Source organism: Oryctolagus cuniculus, chromosome 5, assembly GCF_964237555.1.
Source record: "Oryctolagus cuniculus chromosome 5, mOryCun1.1, whole genome shotgun sequence".
Taxonomy (NCBI): domain Eukaryota; kingdom Metazoa; phylum Chordata; class Mammalia; order Lagomorpha; family Leporidae; genus Oryctolagus; species Oryctolagus cuniculus.
The window spans coordinates 24,201,685-24,217,212 of record NC_091436.1 but is presented as its reverse complement, the minus strand read 5'-3'; the positions used below and the strand labels follow the sequence as shown (position 1 = coordinate 24,217,212).

General features: G+C 41.3%; 1 protein-coding gene across 1 annotated transcript in view; it reads left to right on the top strand.

The window, feature by feature from the left end:
* Positions 1 to 2,158: 2,158 nt before the first annotated feature.
* Positions 2,159 to 15,528, top strand: part of UTRN (utrophin) — a gene marked incomplete in the record, with an annotated part of 519,651 nt that continues 506,281 nt past the window's right edge. Inside the window, 1 exon segment of the mRNA XM_070073468.1 lies at positions 2,159 to 3,196. Within this exon segment, the coding sequence (XP_069929569.1) occupies positions 3,103 to 3,196 (94 nt within the window).

Here is a 15,528-nt window from a genome sequence, read left to right as displayed (position 1 = left end):
AGTTTGTAACATTTTGGTAGAAACCCCTACAGCTAGTCTGGTAAAAATGTTGATACCTGTTGGAAAATAGCCATTGTTACAGATGGACACCCTCAGGGTCATGCTTCAGCATTGTAACCAGTGTCCGTTATGATTGGTTCTTATCTAGGCTCAGTGGTTGTTCTGTAGTTTGAGTATTTAGTCCTGCCTATAGAAATGGAGGCAATTTTGGGCTTCTGATAAAAATTGGCTTTGAGGGTTAACAAGGAAATGGAATTAAACCATTATGAGATGTCACCTCATACCCACTGGGATGGCTATAAAAAGTGACAGATAAAAACAAGTGTTGGTGAGGATGTAGAAAAATTGGAATCCTCAAACAGTGCTGTTGGGGGTGTCAAATGGCACAGCTACTTTGGAATGCTGTTGCAGTGCTTCAAAGGGTTAAGCACAGGGGTGGGTGCAGCAGTTGAGATGCCACCTGGGACACCTGCATCCCATTTCCCTGTGTCTGGATTGGAGTCCTGGCTCTGCCTCCTACTCTAGCTCCTTGCCAGTGTGCACTCTGGGAGGCAGAAGGTGGTTACTCAAGTACTTGGGTCCTTGCTGCCTACATGGGAGTCCTGGATTGAACTGTGGGCTACTGGCTTCAGTCTGTGCTAGTCTCAGCTGTGGTAGGTATTTAGGGATGAACCAGCAGATGGATGCTCTCCTCTCTGTTTGTCTTTCTCTGTGCCTTTCAAATAAGATGAAAATAAAAGCAATCAACAACAACAAACCAAAATGGTAAGCATAGAGTTACCATATGACCCAGAAATTTTACTACTGTATATGTGTATATGTCCAAAATAAATGCAAATGTACATCTTCATACATATTCATAGGTATCTTGTACACAGATGCTGCAAACAAGGTATTCATAATAGATAACAGGTGGAAACAACAAAAACGTCCATGACCTGATGAAAAAAACAAATAAAATGTGTTTATCTGCACAATGCACAATTATTCAGTCTTTGAAAGAAATTCAATACTGATACATTATACAACATGGAATCTTAAAAGCATGTTAAGTAAAGAAAACCAGTCAGGATCCAGCACTGTGGTGTAGTAGGCTAAGCCTCTGCCAGTGGTGCTGTCGTCCCATATGGGCACTGGTTCATGTCCTGGCTGTTCTTCCCATCCAGCTCTCTGCTATAGCCTGGGAAAACTATAGAACATGGCCCAAGTGCTTGGGCCCATGAACCCAAGTGGGAGACTCTGAAGAAACTCCAGGCTCCTGGCTTTGGATTGGCTCAGCTCTGGCCGTTGCGGCCATTTGGAGAGTGAACTAGTGGACGGAAGACCTTTTCTTTCTGTCTCTCCCTATGTCTGTAACTCTACTTCTCAAATAAATAAATAAAATCTTAAAAAAAGAGAAAAAAAAGTCAAAAATAACACATATTGTAGGATTTCATTTATATGAAATGTCCAAGATAGACAAATCTATAGAGACTATGAATAGATTTTAGTGGTTACCTTGGGCTGCAGGGTGGGGACAAGAAATGGAGAATGACTGCTTTTTGGGTGATGAATTGGTATAAAATTAGTTGTGGTGGTGGTTGCACAACTCTGAACATACTAATAATCATTGAGTTATACACTGTAGGTAGGTTAATTGTATACTCTATGAAATTTTTATCAATAAAACTGTTACAAAAAAATACTTGGGGTCGTGGTGTAGCAGATGAAAGTGCCACCTGCGATGTCTTGTCCCTGTTGCTCTACTTCCAATCCAGTTTCCTGCCAATGGCCTGGGAAAAGCAGTGAAGATGGCCCAAGTACTTGTGCCCCTCCTCCTCACTGGATGAAGTGCCTGGCTCCTGGCTTTAGCTTGGCCCAGCCCTGGCCATTGTGGCCATCTGGGAAGTGAATTAGAGGATGGATAATCTCTCTCTCTCTGTAACTCTTTCAAACAAATAAATACATATAAAAACAGAATTGGAGTTTGTGTGTGATATAATCTATGTCACTGTGCTTTTCAGCGTCTCTCTTCTCATAGCAAGACTGGAAGACTGGTGAGGTCACCACTCCCATTTTAAAGATATGGAGGTTGAGGCTTAGCTTGACTATTTTGCCAGAGCCAAACAGCTTCTAGTGTAGGGGAAGCACAAAGCTGAGTAGGAGGGAGGAGGGCAGGTAGTGACTATTTCTCTTTCATATACCTCAGCTAGTAGCAGGAAGAGAGGTGTCTTAATTCAAACTTGTGTGTGTCCTGGGAAGGATACATAGTCTGTGAAAATCTTTGCTAATATAAAGTAGAAAGTTCTTATTTCAAAGCATGCAAGAAAAAGAATTACAAAAAGAAAGAGGATTAGGAGAGCAGATGAGAAAATGCATCATGATTTTCCTATTTTGTGTATGTGTGTGGATAACGTGTATAAATGACAACAAAAGAGAGCAATTCAAATGCCAAAATAGAAGAGGCTGGGAAATCTGAGTTGAAATTGTTACCTCTTCTCTTATAATTCTGTGTGATTAATTTTTCCCCATAATAGCAATTTCTAAGAAATTAAAAGGAAATCCTATTGAATTTGTTTCCCGAAGGTGTGTGTGTGTGTATATATATATTTATATTAAAGTGAAGTAGTAAGTCCAATTTGTTCTTTGAAGTACAGTTAATGTGTAATCAAAGGGTTCAGCCCATTTGTATACCCAGGACAGGCACCTTCATTTATACACAATGTGAGTCAGGAGGTGGGTGGAGCGCCCCTTACCATCTGACACTGCCAAAACAGGAAGAAATGTTATAATCTCTCTGCAGTAGATCAGAAACAGTCAAAGGCGCTTAGTTGATAGGATTAAAAAAAAAAAAAAAAAAAAGAAAGAAACGCACACACACACACACACACACACAGACAACCTAAAGAGTTTTCACTGACTGCACAGTGTAACTTCCTGTCTGGTATTTAGAGGAGGTTGGGTTAGGTTTTGTCAGATCCTCTCATGGGAAAAATAAAACCCACCGAAAAAAAAAAAAAAAAAAAAAAACCCAACAGGACATCCCAGTGTGCAGTTCGCAGGCTGCTTTTGTTGTCAGCTTCCTCTGCATCGTTTTCCTCCTCATCTTAGCAAATGTAGGTGATGAGCCGCCCAGCAGCCACCACGTTTCGTTGGAAAAAGTGCAGATTTGATTTGAAAAGAGACATAGCTCTCCAAGCTTGCAAGCCATCCCCAGGTAAGTTTGTCTACAGCCGCATCCCAGCCAGTCTCTTTCTCTCAGCTTACTTTGTTAAAGGCAGGCCTGGCTGGTGAGGGCAAAGCCAGCTTGTTCTTCCTGACCCCATGTCTGCTGTGGACTCTGGATAGTGGAGACCAATACTGTCGGCTTCATAGTTCTCATGCAAGGTGATCATTTGCCAGGGCTGTTGGCTTTGGAAAAAGAATTCAAGAAACCCCAAGTTTGTTGTGGCAAATGTGCTTTGCTTTGCTTTGCTTCCCTGTGTTTTCCAAAACAACTTGTGCTTTGTTGACTGTTGTCTGTCCTGTAGAAAAAAAGTCTCCTCCATGGTGTTGAGTATGGATAGATCGTATCTCATACTGTAGCTTATTTACTCTGTTGGCTAAAAACAGCATTCTGCTTTTTCGAACAGTTGAGAGGTGAGAAAGGGAGAATTGGAGAGCTGGACTTGTGGGGGCAATATAAATGAAGGGGTATTTAATGCTGCCTTGTCCAGGGGAGATACAAATTCAGAACATCATAAAGGGATGTAACCATGTGCTTTAGTCTCATTGGCGTTAATGTCCAGGGCAGCTGTCTTTCTGATCAGCTCGCATATCTGTATCACACTTAACATTTATCTGTAGATATGCATGTATTTGCTGTCTGAGCTTTCAAAGAAAACTCCCCGAGTGATGTATTCGCATGCACGTTGTCACTAGGGAGCAACTTTGGGGCTGATTAGAGTTTTTAAAGCATGTTCTCTCTGTTGGCATCACCCTTTTTCAGTATTTTCCTTTGTTGCTGCAGATGCATAAGGTGGTAAGTGCTTGTCAGCACTGACTGTTGGAGCACATTTAAACCGAAACGGCTAGAGCAGCCCATATTTTCTTAGTAAACCGCTTGGTTTCTTGGCCAAGTGGAATCATTGAGTGTGCCACAGCTGTCTTCGTCAGTTACTGCTTTTCTCTCCTACTTAACTGTGTGGTCTCAACACAAAATCAAAACCCTTTTCAGGGACCTCAGTGAAAGCCTTATGCATGTGTAGGAGCAGCAGCGGCAGCATTGTGGCCTTTCAAAGATTTCCCTGGATTCCCACTTCATCTGCTTTCTTCCCCTGGCTTACTAGTCTCTGTAGCCTGCTGGTCTTTGACTGTCTTGAGTCAAAGGGCCTGGGGCAGCTGTAGTAGTTGAAATCACGAGACAATTTAAAAGAAAAATACAGACAAATATTAAAATAGGAAGCAGTCTTTTAAATGAGTAGACTACGGCTTTAAATATATTTAAATGCTTGTTGGTTGAGTTCAAGTCTATTTAGATGCATTCTTTTCCGCCCTCTGACCAGTCAAAAGGCTTTCAGAAAATAGAAGGCATTTTTTTTAAACTAAAAAAATATTTCCAGGCATGTTATTTTAATGAAAATGGAAAATCCACTGTGCACATTATCAAAGTCTGGGAGCACCCAGACTCTTCTCATTGGTTGCTATTCAACAGCATTTTTTTTTTTTCTTGTGTCTGTCGTCTAGGCTTCTTTAGTGATCTTGTGAGAAGATGCTAAAACTCATGTTGAACATAATATTTTCAACAAATATTAATAATATTCCATCTGAAGGATGCGCAAGTTAAAAAAAAAACAGCAAATCCTTGAAAATGTGAAATGAAAAAGTAGTTAGAGGCATTCTGTGATATCTATTAATGCCTAAACGTTTGATGTCTGGAAGTTTCTGCAGCTCAGGAAACCACTTCTGGGAGGCACTGCTTGTCTTGCCACCCTTCCTGCATTGTGTTGGCTGGCGGGACTCTAGGTCAGCCGTTTCCTTTCTCGATGGTTGAAAGATTCACAAGCTTGGCCTCCATTAGCGTCATGGAAGTGCTGGAATCCACACCCCACATTCAGATATCTTGATGTAATCAGACTGAGGCTTTGACTTTGTAGCTTGAGCCCAAGTGGAAAGGCCCAGCAGAATGTCCCTTTCCCAGGTCCCTTTCTGGGCTGACAGCTCCTTGAGAAAGAGACGAGAAGGAAGCTTTGTCACTGCTGTGCCCCACACACTGCCTGTGTGTCTGGCAGGCAGGACAGTTCCATATCTGCTGTGGAATGAATGACTGTTTCTCTGAGCATCAGGAGGCCTGGGGAAGGGCTGGACGGAGGCAGAGTTTCCATTTGTGCTGATATGGGGGGTGAGACTGGCTGTCATCTGGGAGGAAGCCCTAGGACTGGGCCATGAGGGAACAAGCGGCTCATCTGGGTGAACTTTCAGCAGATCCTCCAGAAGAGACAAACGTCCTAGTTCTCCAGGCTGGGTAGGCTGTCAACTTTAGGAATAAGAATGTCATCAGATGTTGAGTGTCTTTGTGAACGTGGTGGGGAGACAGGCCTGGTTGGGAATACTACCTTTTTTTTTTTTTTTTTTTTTTGTTAAAAAGGTTTATTTATTTATTTGAAAGTAAGAGTTACACAGAGAGAGGAGAGGCAGAGAGAGAGAGAGAGAGAGAGAGAGAGAGATCTTCCATCTGCTTTCCCAGGCCATAGCAGAGAGCTGGATCAGAAGTGGAGCAGCCAGGTCTTGAACTGACGCCTATATGGGATGCTGGTGCTTCAGGCCAGGGCCTTAACCCGCTGTGCCACAGTGCCAGCCCCAAGATGTTCCTTTTTTAAAAAAATTTTTTAATCCTTTTTCTCCCCACACTTAAAATTATTTGTTTATTTAAGAGGCAGGAAGAGAGAGCAAGAGTGTGGGCAAGCGAGGGAGAGATGAGCGAGAGCCTAAAAGGGACAGTGTGTGAAGGTGAATGCAAGGTAAGGACTGGTGGTGGCTGAATGGAGGGAGTTTGGTCTTTGCCACGTAACAGGTGCCACCTGCTCCACCAGGGGAGTGTGGCTGAATGGAGGAGCTCAGAATTCAGGGTGATCAAAGAATCGTGAGTTTGTTGGGGAAAATCTCAGGATTTGTGGTGTTTTCTTTCTTTCTTTTTTTTTTTTTTATTGTTGAAGTTGTTGTTTTATTTGCACTGCAACTATGTATCTAACAACTTACAAACATTTTCAAAGATAAAACACACAATTGAGGTATTTTACAAACTAATTACAAATGTTAGGATAAAAAAGGATTTAGTAATTGATATAGAGCTGACATCAAGTGAAAGGCAACTTGGCACAGAATAGCATGAGCTTATGAATAAGGCAGACCTGGGTTTGTTTCATTCCTAAGTCCATGATGGAGTTGTTAGGATATCATGAAACTTATTTTTCCCCTATTCTCACTTTCCTCATTGATTAAAATTAAATACTAAAGATTCCTTCCTCCTAGTATTGATCTGAATTCCAAAGATGCATGTTGAGACACTGGCATATGATAAAATCTCAATAAATGACAGTGGCCATCCTTTTCTCATTTCCTTTTCAGTTGTATTAAATGCCTCTGATAGTGTGTCTCCGAAATAGCCAGTTCAATACTTAATGTTTATAGAGAAAAGGAGTTGATAGTTAGGAAGACCAGGTAGAATATGTTTTGCAAAGGTTGTTGAATAACAATTGTTGAACTGGGAGAAGAAGGGTAGAGAGAGTGACTTATTTGATACAAAAGAATTTTAAGGAGATAACGAGAAATGAACAATGTTAATGTTCAAGGATGCAAGACCCACGTCCCAGCCACCCCTGCCATCGACTGTGTAACCACTGAACCCCTGAAATTGCATCACCCCACCAGTAGAATTCCCAGGGGGTTGTGGTCAGGATTCACAGTTTAGCACATTTTAAAACACTTTGCAGGCTGCATAATTGCTCCAGGTAAATAAAAGGAATAATAACTTCTGTAAACATTATAAAAATGTAGTCAGTTAAAAATGGGCTCCATTTGCTAGTTAGAGTCTGGGAATAGGAAATCAGACATTATGTTCATTATAGTACTTAATATACTTAAGCTGAAGCTGTGTACCCCACCATCTTTTTGGTGTATCTTTCCTTGGCATTACTTGAAAGCCATGCTCATGAAACTGGTTCTGAATCTGTTTCATGTTTTCACGGGGATCCTCTGACCTCTACTTGCAGGGCACCGGGTGCTTCCTATGCTAACCTTTAGCAAATTCAGCATTGGGTTGGAGGACCACTGAAGGGACTTGTGCGAGAATTAGGTATGGTTTAGGCAGAGTGACTCCTCACTCCTGCCCTGATACTGTGACCTTGATTCGAACAGGTCAGTGAACCGGCAGCTCAAGTAGTTTTTTCCCACTGCACTAGAACTTTCATTGTTTTGCAGAGGAAGATGAGTCATAGTCCAGCTTTGCCATTGTACGAAGTGAAATTTCAGTGTAGGAGAGGATAAGATCACAGATCAGACTCTGTCTGAAGCTGGCTATTGAAACTTGGCCTATGAGCTGGGCTGGAGTGATTCCTCCACCCCATGCAACTGCTCTCACATGAAAGGAACATTTTACTGTAAACAAATCTGGACCCAAATCTAAATTTTAGTAAAATATTTTAAGTAGCTTTAAAAATATTAATATCTTCTTTAAAAAGTTCAATGCCAAATGAAAATTGTATGAAGTAGAAAATTGTCATTCCCTCTCGTATTCAGAATCATTGTTAGTTTTGCTTGTCTTGCTACCTTTTTTCCGTGACTATGAAATGTAAAGCTTATATCTAAGTTCCCACAAGCATAATTTTCCTTTCTGAGCTGCAATTAAAGCCAGCCTGTATTAGTGGGATATCATTTTATAAAATTATTTGAAATAACTACCTGTGTTCACATATGTAAGCTCATTTGGGTAACTGCTGGGGAAGATAAGTTTTCGCTGCTAAGTTGCTGTCCACAAAGGGTAGAGAGATGAAAATACTCGCAGTAGATCATTGTTTGGACTTGGGTTTCTTTTTTGTAGAAGTGGATCTCTCTGCATGTGGTTTATGGCTTTTTGGATGAATTCTGCCATTTTATACATTGCCCACTTTCTTTTGTTATTCAGATCTCTGACTTGAAGACAAAGATTCCCAACAAAATTCCCACAAAATGACAGCCTTTGAGTGACTTCTTTGAATTTCTTTTGAGTATTAATATGGTTAACTTCTAGCTGACAGACGTGATTTCCAGATCTCTGGAACAGGGAGCTGAACTGTGGACTTGGATTCTATATTCTGTCTGTCTCTTTTGGTGAATGTGGAAGTCATCATCCTTCCAAACTGTGCTGAGACTAGTAATTATTTAGGTGCCCTCACTCTTTTATTACATCTTTCATATACTGATAAATTACTTTCATATGGATGTTAAACCCACAATTATTTATAGGAAGATCCATTCCCCATATATTTTATGGAATATGTTAGACTTAGCAGAAATAGGCTGTGGAGTTAGACATAAAATTAAATCCCAGCTGCGATGCAAATCCTGAACCTCCGTTTCCTCACATGCAAACTGGAAATGAAAAAGGGTTGTTGTCAGCCTTTAAAGGTGTATGTATGTAAAATTATTTGCATATAACTCGTTCAGATTGTGGGAAGAATTATAGTAGATGGTGACTGTTTATGATAGTGGAGTCTTTCAAGTTAATACAGAAATAAATATATTGAAGATAGGAGAGTAGTTACTGAAAATTGACCAATTTGTCCTCACTCTTCCGTCTGGATCTGTTAGTGATTTTTTGCATCAAAGCGTGGAGGCTATGATTCTAGGTGGGGCGCATTTAATCATAGCTCCTGTACACGGCAGGCAATGGAGAGCTCCATGGGATAGCAAGTGGCCTGCCATGCTTGGAGGATATCTCTGTGGCAGAGTGCCCGGCATGTTTTGCTGGTTTCAAAGGTCACTTTCATTTGTTCAGAAAGGTTTTTATTGTTTGCAAGCAAGCAAGGCAGCTGAAGGGGAAGGGGACAGCGCCTGCCCTGTGATTCTGTGCTGTGCGCCACGTGTGCCTCTGGGTGCCGTATGTAAAAAGCTTTAGTTTGTCTGCAGAGACAGTGATTTCTCCCAGTGGGTGGAATTGTCAGAGCAGTGATAGATTTCTGTTGAGTGCTGTGGATTCAGATGCTCAGGGAGGCGGGGCTGCACAGTACTTTTGAGATCAGCACCTCACACCAAGTGTTCCAGGACCCTTGCGGGTTGTCTGTGGAGACACCTTGTGCACCAGCCTGCTCGCCCCTCGAAGAGGCAGCTATTCCCATCACAGCAGCACTCACTCCTTTCTCCTGGCCCAGCCAGCCCCTTGCTGTCAGGGTTAGTCTCCTGGCTTTGGCCTGGCCTGTCTTCTTGTTACTTTGTGGGTTGTATGCCTTTGGCTTCTCTTGGATTCCATGGCAATCCCTCTGTTCTGGTGTTTACTCCTAGACTGTGTTTGGCAGGAGTTTCTTCCCTCAAAGATTTCACTTGCTCTGTTTCTGACTCCAGCCCACCCATGAAATCTGGCATCTGCCAGTTCTCCGAGGACTGTTTAGTTAGTAGTTAATTAATATAAACATGTATTATCTAACTCTGAGTAATCAGAGTTACAGTAGGGAAAGTATAGCCTTACTCCCCCCTCCCTTTTTTTTTTCATAAAGATTTATTTATTCATTTGAATGGTGGAGATACAGAGGCAGAGAGAGAGAGAGAGAGAGGTCTTCCATCTGCTGGCTCACTCCCCAAATGGCCCCAATGGCTGGAGCTGGGCCAATCTGAAGCCAGGAGCCAGGAGCTTCTTCTAGGTCTCCTACATGGTATAGGGGCCCAAGGACTTGGGCCATCTTCTACTGCTATCCTAGGCCATGGCAGAGAGCTGGATTGGAAATGGAGTAGACGGGACTCGAACTGGCGCCTGTATGGGATGCTGGCATCGCAGGTGGTGGCTTTACCTGCTATGCCACAGTGCTGGCCCCTCCAGCCCCCTTTTTTGTTGTGACAATGTTTTAAAGGAAATTTAGGAATAGAGAAGAAAAATAGTCTTGAAATGAAAATAATTATTTTACTTAATTGCTGTTCATATGAATTCTTTAATTATCACTTTTTATCTTTGCTCATGTGCATGAAAAATATTAGTATATTTCATAGTGATAGATCTTGCACTGGAAAGGTGTAGATATTTTGTGAGTTGAAGAAATAGTTATAATTTCCCCTTTCATGTGCCGTTGGACTGCTCTTATCTATCTACCTCTTGATTATTAATTTCTTCCTGCTGTTATAAGGAGAATATTTTATTTTATTTTTTAAAAAGATTTATTTATTTGAAAGTCAGAGTTACATAGAGAGAGAAGAGGCAGAGAGAGAGAGAGAGAGAGAGAGAGAGAGAGAGAGAGAGGTCTTCCATCTGATGGTTCACTCCCCAGTTGGCTGCAATGGCCGGAGCTGTGCCTATCTGAAGCCAGGAGCCAGGAGCTTCTTTTGGGTCTCCCACACAGGTGCAGGGGACCAGGACTTGGGCCATCTTCTACTGCTTTCCCAGGCCACAGCAGAGAGCTGGATTGGAAGTGGAGCAGTCTGGTCTCAAACTGGTGCCCATATGGGATGCCGGCGCTTCAGGCTGGGGTGTTAATCTGCTGTGCCACAGTGCCAGCCCCAAGGAGAGTATTTTAAAAAGTTATTTTATTTATTTGAAAGGCAGAGAGGCATTGGGGGTACATAGAGGGGAGAGATCCACCAACTGCTGGTTCACAATCCCTAAATGGTAGGTAGCATCAGCCAGGGCTGGGTCAGGTTGAAGCTGTGAGCCTAGAACTCAGTCCGGGTCTCCCACAGTGGTGGCAGGAACCTAAGTACTGGAGCCTTCTTCTGCTGTCTTCCCAGGCACATTAGTAGGGAGCTGGATTAGAAGTGGAGCAGCCAGGACTTTAACCGGTGCTCATCTGGGATACCAGTGTCGAAGATGGGGCCTTAACCCACTGTACCACAATTCTGGACCCTTAAATCTGGTTTTAAATGTAGTGATTCTGTTCACTGGCAGCCCTTGCCCACTGGCTTATTTTGCATACTGTACACAAGCTTAGGGTGAACATTTGCTGCCTGAGTGTACTGTGCAAACCCATCAGTGAAGCACCTTAGATCCTCCTTTTGTGTCAGTCTGCTTATTTCACACTTGGTTATCAGTTTCTAGTTATATCCAGGAAATCAGAAAATAGTGGGTGTGGGTGTGCGTGTTTTTAAAATGTGATACTTAGACAATAATGAGATGTGCCTGTTGAAAGGATGATTGTGGAAGAAATGAAAAAAATGAAGAGCAATACGAAAAAAAGTCTTGAAGCCAAGCAGCCTGGGTCTGTGGGGAACCGTTTTTTGGTACTCAATAGGCAAAAACTGGAAAAGTAATCAGCATATGAGAAAGCTCCTCCAGTGAGATGACCATGCTAGTTAAAGCAGGCAGCGCAGTTTTCTGGTCTGCAGCATCCAGTCAGACTCCAGAATCCTGTTTTTGCAATTTGTCGGACCCGTGTGGATTAAAACAAAGCCCTGCTCTCTGGCCCTGGGGTGGCCTGAGTTGGGCTCATCTGCGCTGCTGGTTTCCAGCTGGTTGGTCCTTTGGAGTCAGTGTTCAGTGACTGTAGGAAGCGCCCTGGGAGTGCTTGCGGCTGAGGCTGAGCAGTTCTCCGCGGGAAGCAGTTTGTCCTCTTGGTTCATTCTGTTAGATCTATTTACTGTGCCTATGGTGGGTCAAGGATACCTCGCCCAGGAATTCTTGCCTGACCTTCAAGATGAGTTGGATGCCCTTGTTGTCTACTCTCACAGCTTCTCTTCCAAGATCAAGTTCAATTCCTAGATGCATTCTTCTGGCACAGCATTTCTGGCAGATGTTACTGATGTGTGCTTCTGCGAGCAGGGTCTAGCTCTGTAGGCTCTTCATGTGGTGTCTCTTCATGTGGTCATCATGCATGGCTCACAACCTCAGCAGCTTGAAGACAGGGCCTGTTCTTACTGTCTTTGAACAGCTCCAAGCCATCCCAGCTCCTGGCACATTTTAGTTGCCCCAGATCTTTGTTGCTGGTCAGTGAATGAGATTGAATTCCAGTCAGAAATGTGTGCAGTGCAGGTGAGCCTTTGGAATCCAGCAGCACGATTAAAAGCCACATGACACATTTCTTTATTTTATTTTATTGTACATTTAATGTGGCTATACCTGAATTAGCTCTTTTTTCCTTGCCCCCCCCCCCCCCCCCAATTTACTGTAACTCTATCATTGGATGTTTTTACCTTTATTGAAACAAACTTTTGCTTTAGGATGACTTCAAATTTATAGGAAAGTTACAAGGAGGATAACAGAGTTCCTATATACCCTGTACCAGTTCTGCTGTTAACATTTCCCATTATTAGATTTGTCATAATTATTATTTGTTTTTATTAATAACACTAATCAAGAGCCTTAGAGTTATTATTATTATTATAAATGAAACAATATTTATAACATATACCAAGTTCTTTTTATTTACTTTTTTATTTTTAAGATTGATTTATTTATTTGAAAGTTTGAGTTACAGAGAGGCAGAAGCAGAGAAAGAGAGAGAAGTCTTCCATCTGCTAGTTCACACCCCAAATACCTGTTACAGGTGGAACTGGGCCAAGATTGGGAACTCAATTCAGGTCCCCTGTGTGTGGCAGGAGCCAAATTACTTGAGCCATCATTGCTACTTCCAGTGTCTGCATTAGCAGGAAGCTGGAGTCAGGAGCCAAAGGCAGATTTTGAACTCAGGCACTCTGCTATAGGATGCAGGTGTCTTTTAACTGCTAGAAAGATATTTTCAGGAGCCAACATTTGGCTGATATACCTAAAATGCTCCATTTAATGGAAATAATTGCTTATTGACATCTCAAGTTTTGTAAGACACAATATTTGTCTGACTTGCTGTACTATAGTCAGGCAGAGGTATTGTTTGAAATCTTTTCCAAGTGATAAGGCATGGGCCACAACCAATCAGACCAAAGTCCAGATACCCAGAGGAAATGCCAGTTGGTAAGTGTGTCAGTCCTATTCCTATCTGGAACACCCTAAAAATGTCTCCAGACAGTGCCAGTGTCTCCCAAGGAGCAAAATTCCTCCTGGTTGAGAATCCCTGATGTAAAGTAGGTAGAACAGCTGTCACTTCCCTAGTAAGTGATACACAAATAACTTCTATTATTTTTGTCGCTGGTATCTTCTTTCATATCAGTTATTTATTTGTGATAAGTTTAAAAACATACAGCTTAGCCACTCTAGGATTTCCTTATATGGTTAAACTACCCCACTAAAAGGAAGCCTGTACTTTTGACGATAGGACTTCTGCCCCGAGGTAGGAAGAAAAGCAAGTTCTATCCAGGAGAGAGCTTCTAGCTTTCTTCACTTTCCCTCACCTGCCGGCTTCCTTTGTGATATTCCATCTCTTCCATTGCCTATGGCCAGCTCACAACGGCTCAGGCTCAGTGAGAGTAGGAGCCTGCACTTTGGTTCTTGCCAAATTCCCCTCATTTCCTCCTGATGATATGTTATTAGTTTTCTGATCCCTGTTATTTGTTAAGTTAATCTGTGCTTCAGGGATCTTGGAAGATCACAGTGACTTCATTTCATAATGTATGCTCTGGGCAGGTGAGGCTAGACCAGAGACATTGAAGCCTAACAATTTAATATCTACAAACAGTGTTTTATGCTTAGCCTTCCTATCCTCTTCAGTGTCTTAGAAACAGATGCCTAAATTATTGAAACAATCCTTCTGTTAGTCGTTCACAGGTATCCATTTTCTTATCAACAGGATGGTTTTTTTTTTCTTTAAATCCTCAACTCCATGAGAACAGAATAGTTTATGAGTTTTGAAGATTAGATGAAAATCCCATCGTGTTAGAATACTTGATCTTAGAACTTCCTTAAGAAACTCTGACAATCCTGGTTTTTAATCTTTTCAATCCATTTAGATGTTTCTGGCAATTATTTATTTGCTGATACTAGTTGATTATGAAAAATGATTATTTGAAAATAATCATTTGAAAAATGATTATTTGAAATAAGATCCTGTTGGTTAAATGGATGTTAAATAAACTCAGCAAGTTAGTAAGCATATATCAAAGGCCAGGTTTTATATTTCGACAGCAGATGTATCAGTTCTTTGCTGTAGGATTAGTGGGAAGGGTGAGAGTCTGCTGTTTCCTTACCTGCTTCTTGGTCCCAGGGATGCCCATAGTGTGTTGATTCAAGCCTCTGGGCTTTGGCATCAGCTGCCTATATTTTAATTCAGGAACTTCTAGTTACAAGCTCTGTAACACCTGATCAATTTGCTTAATTTTAGTATCTGTGACCTCTGTTCAACAATGGGGACAGCAAAAGCATTGACTTCCTTGTGGGGATTAGATTAACTAATAATTCCTGTGGGAAGCATTCAATAAATGCTGCTCATAATAGTAACAACCATGTTGTAACCACTAATGTTACTGTTATTATTAATAACTTTACAAGAATTTAATTCCTTTTCCCCATTCTCTATAGGTGATAGTGAACTGTGAGGTAACTAAAAGATAGAAAGAAACAGAGTTAATATAAAATGTGAGTGCTAGTTTACTCTGAACAGTGTTATGATCTCAGAATTTAAAGCAATAACATTGATGCTGTCCCTTTGAAACTTATTCCTAACTTCTTTATGTCAACTATCTTCTTACTCTATTAATTCTTGTGTTATTAAATGGAGATATTCTTTATTTAAGCATTTATTTACTTATTTGAAAGGCAGAGTTATACAGGGAAAGAGAGAGAAAGAGATCTTCTATCTGCTGGTTCACTCCCCAGATGGCCACAATGCAGGGGCTGGGCCAGGCCGAAGCCAGGAGCTCAGAGCGTCTTCCACGTTTCCCATGTGGGTGCAGGGGACCAAGCACCTTCCTCCACTGCTTTCTCATGTTCATTAGCAGGGAGCTGGATTGGAAGCAGAGCAGCAGGGCCTTGAACCCATGCCCATATGAGATGCTCGTGTTGGAGAAAGTGGCTTTATTCTCTGTGCCACAATGCTGCCCCTCTAGAGATATTCTTTATTTCATAAAATTTGCAGTCTTGTGGAAAAATTCCAGTATTCTTTCCTCTATTGTTCAGTATTTTAAAAAGTCACAATAAAAAAATAAAAAGTCACAATAGTATAATTGGAAAAGAAAAATATTCTTTCCTATTTCTTCCCTCCTAACATAACACAAACATAATTTTCATGTGTTATTTTTCCATTTAGCCTTAACTCATACTTAAAATAATTGTAATTATATAATATTTCTAATTTTTTTCTGGTGCTTCATATTTTCTCATTTTTGTATTATGCTAAAATTTATTTCACTATTTGTTTTGGTATTTCTAGTTTGCAACATTATGGATAATATTGAAATTATCTTTATTGAAGTATTTATAAGATGGATATAATACAGATACCACAGAATTGGAAGGATTACAGAAGT